The 12,726-nt window shown below is 29.3% G+C and overlaps 1 protein-coding gene across 1 annotated transcript; it reads right to left on the bottom strand.

Annotated features, from left to right (window-relative positions):
* Positions 1–9,785: 9,785 nt before the first annotated feature.
* On the bottom strand, positions 9,786–12,485 carry LOC111634190 (amiloride-sensitive sodium channel subunit alpha-like). Its single transcript, XM_023378904.1, has 5 exons — positions 12,430–12,485; positions 11,943–12,118; positions 11,765–11,860; positions 10,691–10,790; positions 9,786–9,931 (listed from the first exon to the last, which is right to left on the bottom strand). Exons 1-5 carry the CDS (start codon positions 12,434–12,436, stop codon positions 9,786–9,788), a joined length of 525 nt encoding a protein of 174 aa, XP_023234672.1. The 5' UTR covers positions 12,437–12,485.
* Positions 12,486–12,726: the final 241 nt, after the last annotated feature.

Below are 12,726 nucleotides of genomic sequence, written 5' to 3' on the forward strand. Positions count from 1 at the left end.
GAAAGACTTCGCTTTATATACATATATTTAATAACTGGTGCTTTAATTTATAGATAAAATTTAAGCAATTTAAAACTTTTGCATATTCCCCCCTATTTTCCTATATAAAATCAATTTGAGACACAAATGATACAACTCAGAGTATAGAAATAAATATCTGAATGTTTTAATTATATAATTTTATATTATACAAAATTTCTGGAAAATAAATCAATGTTTATAAATTTATATATTTTAATTATCTTTTAATAATTGATTCAATTAATTGCATAATTGTGTTTTATAATTACGATTATTTTCTCGAATACGATTGCTAATACAACGTGATGTTACATGTAATATAGCATCATATATTATTAGCTTTATACAATAAAACATTTCGAAAATGTTAATGTATAACTTAATAAATATTGCGTACCATTTTCTATTTACGTGAATTTTTTAAAATGTTTCTTTTATCAAAATTAATAGAAAATTACAATATATTTAAGATGTGTAAATTAAAATTGTCTTCTGAGTGGTTCTTGACCTCTGATGAAGGTCGGATTGGAAGGACATAGCAAATTTATTGATCCCCTTTTTGGTGGTTACGAAAATAAGAGATTGTATCCGGATAATATTGTTGATATTAACTTTATAGTAAATTGCAATGAGAAGTTAACTGATTTTTACTCTTACTACTTTTATTAACTGAGTTAATGATACAAAGATGATATATTAATTAATTGTGATATTTTATTATGATTCACGTGAACACGAAGACAATTATAGAAAACCAACAAATGCTATTCTGTAATTTTTGTCTGAAATTAAACTTATTTATATTGTTAAAATGTTTATTTTTATTCACTTTACAGTATTATAAAATTTACGATTACAATAATAACACTGAACATAGTTTCTTCGAAGAAAGTTACTTTTGTTTGCTTTAAACATGATTTAATAAGAACTCGGGTGCAAACCCGTGTTCTTATTAAATCATTGACGTATCCAGGATTTTCATAAAATAAGTAACGTTAGGCTGATAATGTAATCTGTCATTAATTGTATAGGCCTATATTTCCCTATACACTGAAATATACTTGTAGCATCAAAACCTTGCGCGATAGAGCGGAAATGGGCCACTTTCTTAACGCTTTGAAATTATCCATTCTGCAAGGAAAAACAAGCGACTGTTGTAAAAATAGAACTTGCATTAATTAAAAATTGTCTTAATTTCAACTAAATCGTAAGTAAGAAATATATAAAGTAAATCGTTTATGTAAAATTAATTTTAAAATGTAATGAAGATTTATGATAGAGGATTGTAGAAAATAATCGTTGAAATTATAGTCTAATAAAAATTTCAATGTCAGAAATCAATATTATGATAAAATCTTTAAATATACTAATTGTAATTTTATCAGCGATTTTTAATGTTCGATATATAATTTAAAAAATCGGTTTGTACAAATTATACAATTCTGTCTATTGTCATAACACAGAATATTTGTGAAAATAGAGAAATTCTATGTTTGTTTTATAAAGGCAATGTTGCGTATTAACGATCACTTGGCACAATTCATTCTTTTATTTCAATATTCGTTGATATGCGTTTTTACACACGTTTCGGGATTCATTTCGCCCCTCTTCAGTCAACTAAAACATATAAAACCAATTTTACATACACTATAACCCGACATATGAATTTAAAAAGTTGTGAATTATACAAGTAGCACATAACATACCTTTAAAATCACAAATTCCATCTTTAGATGTGTATTACTACAAGCAATTATATATTTTTTTTGGATCATTTCAAATACCAGACCAAAGATTTAATCCTACTTGGTACATACAAGACCCAGACTTTCGCTACATTGCGATTATAAAACAAACAAAGATATGACACGGTTTCAAAACATGGAAGAGAGAAATTCTAATTAATTAAAGTTTAGAGTATAACGGTGTGAATTTCATATGGAATATAATGTTCAAAAATACCTAAGTTTAGAAAGTTCGTAGTCTGAACTAACCGATGAAATTGTTAAAAATAATGAAAATCTCAGAATAACGCTTGAAATCAATGACTTTAAATCGCACAAACTGAAAATTCGACCGCTCTCATCTACAACAAAATACCGCTGGCAACAAATTGTCAGACTTTAATTGTTGCCTCGCCACGAAATCTATATCTATATCTATATCTATATCTATATATACAATCGAGACGAGTTGATAATAATAACAAGTGCAGAGTCCAAACGGTTAGGAGTTGAAAGTTAAAATTTGGTGCACAGTTAGCTTACGTCACGAAAATGCACACTAAGAAGATATTTTTCGAAATTTCTCCCCACGGGGGAGAGGGACAGGATTAAGGTTTAACACTTCCATCAACAATGGAAGTGTTAAGTAAGAATGGAAGTGTTAAGCAACAATGGAAGTATTAAGTAACAATTGAAGTTTTAGGTAACAATGGAAGTGTTATGTAACAATGGATTTGTTAAGAGAAAGCGATGTGGAAGACGCAGATACAGTTTTTTTCGTTTTTGCGGGAAATCGAACATATTTTACACCCATCTAAAAATTCTCTAATCAGTCCGGAAACAGGGGGACCCAATTCTGGCATTCTGTGAAAACGGGTAAAACTGACTATAACGTAATAATGTTAATTTTTCCTATCGTTACTTTTGCCCGAGCAACGCCGGGCCTACCTGCTAGTCTGTATAGAAAAATGGATGTGTTTGTCCCTATATTTCACTCTGCAGCCAAAACTACGCATTGCACACGAATGATGTTTGTGTGTGGTAGTAGCCCAAAGTGTCCCATCGTGCACTATAGTGGTTGCGTGTCAATAGCTATAAGGGTGTGTGAGATATGGGGGTTGAAAGTGGTTGACTTCGAAAATATATAACAATAGAAGTGTTAACAATGAAAGTGTTAACAATGGAAGTGTTCAGTAACAAAGAAAGTGTTAAGAGAAAACGGCGTGCAAGATTTACAGGCGCAGATGCGGTTTTTTGCGTTTTTGCGGGAATTCGAACATATTTGTAGACCCATGTAAAAATTCTCTAATTAGTCTGGAAACGGGGAACCTAATTCTTTCATTCTGTGAAAACTGGTAAGATTGGCTATAATTTAATCTTAATCTTAATCTGAAATGTTTTGGAATAGTCGAGGACCGTTATGTGTGAATAGTGAGGATGGCTTTTGGAGACGTGTGACGCACACGCTTCAGTTGATTTTTCATAAGTAGAAGTATACGAATAACAGAAAAAAGTAGAAAGTGAAAAGTGAATAGTGAAGTGTGAAAAGTAAAAATATAAAAAAAAATAATAATGCCAAAGCGTAAGAAAGAATTTTTGCGGTCTCGAATCATATCTCAAAGGCAAAAGATGGCGCGGAGAAATGAAATCAGGGAAGAAAGAGAAGTACAGTACTTCTAACACTACTACGAGAAACAGAAATAATCAGACAGAAGAGCAACTTGAAAATTATAGGAAAAATTATAGGGAAATTATAGGGAATCAAAGAAAGATTATGTAGAGGAAGAGAAACAGTCTTTTATATATATATAAACTATATTACATATAAATGTACGAACAAATAAAAATCCAGAGAAGCGGGTACTTGCAGCTAGTTTAATATAAAACGTTGGGATTTTTCAGCGAATTTCAGTGATTTTTGCGCCTGTCTGTGGCTGAAGAGACGGATTATCGCCGATCATTCCTTGCATGTACTATACAGTACATTCATGTTAACAGTAATATGTATTCGAAAATGTAATATTCTGGTGTTTCGTGTTCGTGTAAAGACGAATAAAAATTTCGATATTATGATGATCCTTCCAATCGAAAAATGAATAGACTTCCTGTCTATTAAACCTCCTTTTGTCTACTTTGTTGTAATTAGAAACTTCATTTTAGATGTGTTAAACTACGCGTTAGACAAAACAAAAGAGGAAGTACACTGCTAATACGATTATATTTATGTTAGTTTTCTAGGAGTATATCATGTTGCGTACACGTGGTTATTTCGTGATAACGCGCTGCTAATTTCGTGAGAAGATCTTATAGCGTATATATTTAAATGCAATTTGAAAGAATTGTACACTTAAAACTGCGTACTGTCGTTTGTCTGTATGTTAGTCTCTCTTTGTTCAGACTCGAGAAATGAGTAAGATAGATGAAAGACCAGACCACATATGGAAAGCTTAGGAGCAAAACTCCCTGATTAACTATATAATAGCTTCCGTTGTAAACCAGAAGTCACGTTATTTCAATTCGAAATTTTTCCTCTGAAAGTGTTCGTGTTCGGGAATAATCGTAATTCGGGAAAATTAATCTCCTAAAATTTATGAAATTTAGCCAAAAAACAATTGTTTTAAAGGAAAACAAACTTTTATTTAATAAAATATAAGTAAAATTCTGTGTAAATGGAAAAATATTGATATCATCCAATGTTATGCGAAGTTTAAATTTTATACAGTAACAAGAAATGTTTTCATTTGATCATTAATTTATGTTTTACGTAAAGAATACGAGCAATTATTTATTATGACATTGTCACAATGCCAGGTTGCAATTTTTTATCATAGTTTGAATTTATTTAATTTAAAATATATGCTTTCCACCTTAAATTAATACTGTAGTGTCTTTCTCCTGTATATCATACTTTTCCTTTAACAACAGAGTCGTGCCGGTCATCTATTAACTGCTTTCAGGGGAAAGATTTTAATTGAAACAACGTTACCTTCAGTTTGTATCGGATGTTCATATATAGTTAATTGGGGCCTCTTTGACCTATGGTTCTATAATTAATCTCAATTTTTATTTCTACAGCTCTCTTCTCGAGATTAAGGAAAGACAGTCGGACAGACGGGCGGACGACAGTGGGAATTTATAAGTCTACAATGTTTTTCAAATTGCTGAGCAATAAGAGGATAATTATGACAACGGGCCAAATTTTCACTCTTTTTTTTTATATTTCTTGATGTTTTGATACCTCAGATGTACAAAAACATAAACGAAATTTCTTAAAAAATTCTATATTATTTCTCCACGTGGGGCATTTATTGATGCTATTAAATTTTGAATACAATTTTGAAACACAACACAATGGATTTTAAAGAATTAAATGCTTTTTTTCAGTAACGTATCGTACAAGGAGCAGTTATTGATACAGGCTTCATTGATGGAGGAAATGCATTTCGGGTCTTAACGATCCCTCTTCAGTCCTTATACTTTACAAAAGGTAGACAGATAAGGATTATATCATACCTAATAATACATATAATATTTTAAAAAGTTTTTTTAACTTACATAGTTGATTATTGATTACAAATTGACATTAAAGAAAATATTGGTTAATTGACTGGGTAGTATCTGTTTATAAGGGTTGCTGTATAAGATAAAATAAAGGAGGATACGTAAAACAGTTATAAAGTAAATAAAGTTTAAGATGGTTACGTTATAAATTTATATATATTGTTATTACCTAGAGATGATACATAATTCAGCTAGTTTAAGACCAAAGCACGAACCCATAAAGATACCGTAAGATTGTCTAAAATTTATTTATTACAAGTAAAATAATTATTATTTAAAACAAATTGAACCAGTTCAATTACCCAATTATCACAGTTTAAATTTGTTAATGTATCAATTATGAAATTTTTATATATATTTTTAATGTACAGGCTTAATATTCTGCTGTTAGTATTAATATAGTTTTAAAAAGGTTTCTAATGAATTGGTGTGCATTTTTAACGCTACCATTCTTGATGAGTCTTAATGTCTTTAACTCCTATTCGAATGCCGACGTCTTGCAATAGCACTTGCCAGCTTTTCCACATTAATAAACACTATATTTTTACAAGGTCGAACAGAAATTTTTCAAAGGTTGTATAAGACGTATAATTTATATAATTAAACACCTACTAATTGTGTGTATGATTCTTGTAATTTATGTGTTTCTAATTTAGTTATAGTACCTTTAATAATTTTCTATATTAGGAATATCTCTCGTAATTATATGATAAATATAGACAGTGATCACTTCTAAGAAATCGCAAATGGCAATCAATGATATTCCAAGCCACATTCCAATGTATCCACCGATGTAACCGAATAATTCTATTGACTGAAAAATATAACAGTTATTAATATTTAATCTTTTATTGACACGTAGTAAGTAATTATAAAATAAATTTTAATAGAAATATGTGATTATTTCTTTACATTTTATATAAAAAAATTATTAACTTTAATTTAAACTCGTTAAATGTTATGAAGATAATTAAACATTATTATAAAAAGTTTTAAATCTTTTTATGTGAAGCGTTAATGAGATAACTGTGAAGGAAATACGTGAAATCTCATATGACTTTTAAATCACAAATTAGGAAAACTGTAAAATTAAATATAGAATAGCCCGAAATTCAGACCCACCAGTGGCTCAGTAGATAAGTGGCCAGTCCATTGATCAGACGTAGCTACTAAAATCGTGTAGACAGTCCATCGTATGGATAAGCAAGATCCTATCTGACAAATGAACTGGCCGTGTAATTATTCGGGTTTCCTTCACGTGTCCAACACTTAAATTCTCATAAAAGTCTTTTCGGGAGGCATCTCCGTTTGACAGACCATCCCTATATAACGTCACCTTATTCCAAGAATGGATAAACAAATTCAGCATTTACAGAATGTACAATACTTTAAAAATATTCCATGCCTAACATACTCGAATTCTACTTGCAACTTCTAGTATTAGTGACTCTTATGTAAACGAAGTGGGCTTAAGTTCCTTTTGCAGGTCACTTCTACTTCTGTATATTCTTCTTTTTATCACCTTTGTAATGTACTGCAAGTGGTGGTTTGTTATTAGACCTAAGTCACCGAGCTATGCGGCCCGATCGCAAGTACGATAATGTCATGATCTTACTGCGAACATTACCAGCTGCTGATAGTTATTATAACTAAATTTAATATAAATTGTTTGGAAGTAAAATTTCCAATATCGTTCTAAGTGTTTCTGTGATAACAGCTTATGTTTAGGTTCGAAAGTTTTAAATTTGTGTTATTTTTGAATTACCCTGTACATGTACACTATGTATATAATTTCTATTACATAAATTACGACATTTTATTACCTGAAATTTTGGTTTGTATTTATATATTAATAATTCCGGCCTTTTAAAGAAGAAATTCATTACAGCTACTTGCTCTTGTTTTTTGCTAAACGAAAAATGAAAAGTTAATAAATAAAATTTGCATATTATATTTATATATTTATGATATATTATACCTATACTCTTCATTCGTATCTTCATCGGTAGTTTCCAAAGGAACATCAAACTGAAACAATCAGAAAAAATGGCGCTTGTGAAATAATCCGAACAAATTATGCAAAAAAATATTCATTCTTAGACTTACGTCGTAAAATTCGATCGGGGCATCGTCTACTTCATATTCAAAAACAGTGGCTCTGAAAATTTGGCATATGTTAATCATCATACAGATACATTACACACAAATTTCAAAAATATTTCTGATATACATGTATTTTAGTTATTGTGTAAAATATAAAATAATACAGTGAAACCTGTCCAAAGCAGAACGTGAATAAAGCGGACACTTGCCAAACAGGAAACTATTCAGTACCGTGTCATTCCGATACTGTACTGTATTTTTGTTATCATGCGAATATACAATAAAACATTTACACATGTTTTATTGTATATTCGCATGATAACAAAAATACAGTACAGTATACTCTTGCTAATCTGGCCATTAGTTGCACAGATGAATACCGGATTAGTAAGAGTGTCGGATTATTGACAAACAAAAAAACGCATGTTTAATTCTTTAGTAAATTTAATGTTCTATGTGTACTGTCTGTAATATACATGTATTTAAAAAATTAATAAGAGAATGTATTTGTAGAGGGAAAGTTAATGTTAGTGTTTCTAAAAGCTGCATTGATTAGCTGTGAACGCGATAAATATTTAGCATAAAATGTATAGAATATAATGTAAAAGCTTTAATAAAAAAATTGAAAATAGAACCAAACGGTAACGATGCCTTATGCGCTGCCATTATTATCGTCGGAAATTGAAGTAATTTACATCCAAATAACTTTAAACACAAAAGCAGAGCCCGACGAGAGGGAGGGAACGATTAGGTAAAATTTCCCAGATGCAGTATTTAAGCATGATGCTTGGACATTATTGCACAATTATTTTTCTTTACTAGTTATTGAAATATAAAATGCTTAACAATAATAATTATTCTTGACTTTGTAGAAAGTAACATATCCTTGAAAGATCCTCAAAATAAAAAGTAAAATTTCAAATAATTTACATGAAACCCATGTAAATTTCTCCTTTTCGGGCACGGTGACTTCTCTTCACGCCCAGCACAAAAGTAATTAGAAAATGCAGTATTAAACAAAATCTGCATATATTTTTAAAGTAAAATGCGTTGTAAGTACTGAAAATCAAGGATTAAGGTGGCAGCCTACCGCTCTGGGGACCCGGATTCGAATCCGAACAGGTCGAAAGATCCCCAGGAATTTTTGGGGGTGGTCCGTCTGGATATGTCAGGCACCCGGCCATCCCAATATGGGTCTGGTCAAACCCATAATGGGCTTACTAAAAAGAGTTAAAGATTAGCTCACATTGTGAAATTGTCACATCAACCTTTCCGGATGATGAACGGTGTTCCCATATTCAGTGTAATGTATATGTGAAATATTACTTTATATTTTAAAGTAAAATACATGATAAATATAAGTAAACATTTATTTAGAAAATTATTTTTGGAAATTTAAACTACAATACTATTAGAATTTATGTTTACTCACTGGCATGCAACTTGGCATTTATGAAAACAATGATCGGTATTTACACTGTCTAAGCAGGTATATGTTTCTAAAAAAGAAAAAGTAAAATATTTATTTTTTAAATATAATTATAAGTAATACTTGTTTAATAAAAAGTATTATTTACAAAATATGTCTTATAAATAAAATTGTATATATTGGCATTCAAAATTAAAGTCCGGTAATCAAGTTTGAAACATAAATCCAATATTCTTAATATAATTATTATTCAGTTTATAGAATTCTGCTATATTGAAAGAATTCTATTAATTTTGTAAAGTTAAAGTAAATGTCATTTGATTTTCATCAAAACTTTTTATTTAAAAAGTAGAGTAAATCACATGTAAATCTAACATTTTTTAAAGAAGAACTGTTTTAAACTACAGAAATGCACAGACCGCGCGATGCGGGAATCGGAAAAGGACAATCTACAGCGATTAAGAATGAAGCAGCAAGTATTGTTGTAGGATTAAAACCCAATATAGTTAAACATACTCATAATGATATTAAACCATCATTATGAAATATCGGGATCATAAAACTTGAAATTTCGAATAGAAAAAGGCTAATAAGAAATATGATTTCTCACACAATCTTCTAATGAAAGTGTTTGATAATTGAAAAAGTAATATTTACACTTTTAAATAAAAGAATAACTTAGCTAATGGGAATTTTCTGAAACAAGTGACATATTTCAACACGTCTTCCTAAAGTATGTCGCCAGTCTCTCTTGCATTCAAATATAGACATCTGGCTCGCAGTCCAAGTATTTTCATTTGGAAACAAATTGGCAAGTTGAGATTCAACGAAATATTTATTCGCATCTGAAGCAATTCTTATTTTGATGAGTGGTTAGTGCTTGTAAATATATTGAAATCCTGTACGTGATGAACATGTTATTTAAGATCGTACTATTGTCTGGAAAGTCATTTGTCTCTTAATAGAAGATAATACTGAGTACCATTATTAACTCCAAATGAAGTAAATCGAGAAGTACTCTCAATTGGATTTCGACTCGTTTGTACAGTCCAAAAAGCTGGTCCAAGTGTTTCATGAATACACCTTAACTTGTCTATGAGATTGAAAAAGATTTATGCAATAACAATATCGTTGTGTAAACTCTGGCTTTTTTATATACTATTTGTCTTAGTATGTTTGTTTCAGTAGCTGAAAAGATGTAGAAAATATTTGGACCAGAGCTGCATTTAGACTCTTGCTAATATAGACATTTTAGTTCCTTTAAATTAATTAATTATTAATTTCTAATTATTAAAGTTTGAAAAAATTTGCAGTTATTAATTTTAGTGACAAATTATATTAATTATCGAGTAAAAATAACCAATTAAATTTTGCGCTTAATTTCTTTGGTTATTTCTTATAATTGTTCTTATCATACACAGTTGAAAGAATTGGTGATAAAAATTATCAATTTATGTTTCTTATTTACGTTTTAAGTATGAGTTTTAACAGGAAAACAATGGGTGACCATTGGACTGCTAGGCCTCCTATTCTGAGCTTATACTGTAGTAACGTTATGTAATTCTGAATGTAACAAAAACAAACGAAAATTGGATTCTTCAAAAAAGGAAATTATGTATCGATTATTTGAATAATTTTTGTTCGCCAGAAAAGCGAACAAAAAACTCTCTACTCTCAACAGATATTTAATCTTTATAGCGTTTGCTAAACCCAGGGACAGTATATATGAAGTAAATATCCATAAACTTTGTTATTAGCTTTTGAAATTAATTTAGAATTTTAATTTTAAATATCAAAATAAATATAAATAATGAATTTTTTCGAATTTAGCAACTTAAAAATTTTTAATTACGTTCTGAACAAAATATCCCATCAGTTTCGAAAGGATAATCTCCCGAGATGCACCCACAACTTTCCAACCATTTCTCCTTCTGACAATTGAGTATGCAGCGCTATAAGTAAATATAATAAATTATAAATTTATGGTGTTATTATAAAGGTTACAAATAATTAATATTAAAAATATATATAAATTGTCCATAGAGTAAATAAATTAATAAATTTAAAATAGTCCAGTAAATGACAACCGAAGTCACTTTAAAACCGAAGAGATTTCTGTATTATTTACAAAAAAGTGACTTTGAAATGAGTTGAAAATTAAAGAAAAAATGAACTTAGATCAAAACTTCTAAGTTAGAAGATAATTTTCGTTTTCAAATAAAACATATAAAAATTTAGAATAATATTTTGTACTTAGATCTTTGTAATAGCTTTGTACGAAAAGATGAAATTAATCAATCAATTGCCGATTAATATTTTGTATACATAGACCTATATAAAATAATATTAACATTTATGAAACACTGGAACCATGCTTAGCGAGCATCTTTCATAACGAGTGATTCGTATAACGAGTAAATTGTAACGAGTGACGATAAGAGGGGAGGTCCCAGATTGTGCGTATGCTTCATCTGTCTGTGTTTAGCACTCGTTCCGCTAGCATTTTAGTGTCGCTTGTGATCACACGTCGAACTTGTGTTCGAACGTATTACGTGTAAACATCAACAACCATAATCCGTTACGTAATAAACACGTCAAATGACATGCCAAATTCTTGGACAATGTAAAGGCTATAATTAATTATTAGAAATTAAATAATTTGACTAGAGGTAGGCAGTTATGCTGCCATCTCGTATTAAATTTAATACAGTATATTGTATAATTTTCGTTGAATAAATGTTATATATATAAAATATTTGAGTATATTTCTTTTTTCGGCATGGACCGCATTATTATATTTTATATTTGTATGGAAAAAATGTTTCGCTTAACGAGTGTTTCGGATTACGAGTAAAATTCTGATACGAATTATGCTCGTTAAAAGAAGTTCCACTGTATTTATATAATATTAAAAATTAATATTTACCTGACGTGTATATAATTCATCAAAAGATTTTTCTTTAGATTGCTCGTAATAAGAGCAATTTGTGCTATAAGGATTTGTAAGTAGGTCTTCTTCTATCTGGATTTTATTTAAATTTAATTAAAGTTTAAATACATATTAATTGAATATTTAAAAAAAAACATAGGAAAGCCTGGCATACCACTTTCAATTGGACGATGTAACGATTTCCTGGCCGAACAAGAAAACCATCAATGAAAGGATTTATTATCTCATCCTTCGAGTGAACTGATACTTTAGCACCAATTGGAACTGTTGGTCGAAATAATTCTTTCGAATTAAACGTTATAACAACATCACCGACTATTTTGTGATTTGCTGTTAAAGAAACGATATTTTTAAGTTTGGTTTTGTATATTTAATAATTTCAGTAATTCCACTACCGTTAACAAACAATTAAAATATATATATACTGTACTGCACATGTTACTCTATCTTTATTACTTTAAATTAAGCAGAATTAATTATTAGAAATGCTATATACCGCAACTGCACGGAGCATCAAACAATTGAAATCTTAAGTTTCATCTATATTTTCACAGATTAATTGCATAAAAATTATAAAATAAATCTTATAATTTCAATAAAACATTAAAATAAGTAAGAAAATATATTTAATAAATACTTACAGTACATTTTTAAAAAAGGAAAATTGTTTTCAGTTATCTTCTTCGAATCGATAAGATCTAAGTCGATCGAATAACAACTTCTTATTTTCCATAATTCGTTCGCATAAAAAATACGTTTTGTAAAATTTCTAAATGTGGCCAAACAATTGCAATTAAAAATGAGTTTACTGATCATTTATTTAATAATTAACACATTTATTTAAAAAATATTAAAATATAATATTTACTTATAAATATATAAAATATCTTCTGCCATAGTTCCATAATCTTCAATAATTGAACGATTGAAATCGATGT

This window comes from Centruroides sculpturatus, unplaced genomic scaffold, assembly GCF_000671375.1.
Source record: "Centruroides sculpturatus isolate CEXI.00-Female unplaced genomic scaffold, Cexi_2.0 scaffold54, whole genome shotgun sequence".
Taxonomy (NCBI): domain Eukaryota; kingdom Metazoa; phylum Arthropoda; class Arachnida; order Scorpiones; family Buthidae; genus Centruroides; species Centruroides sculpturatus.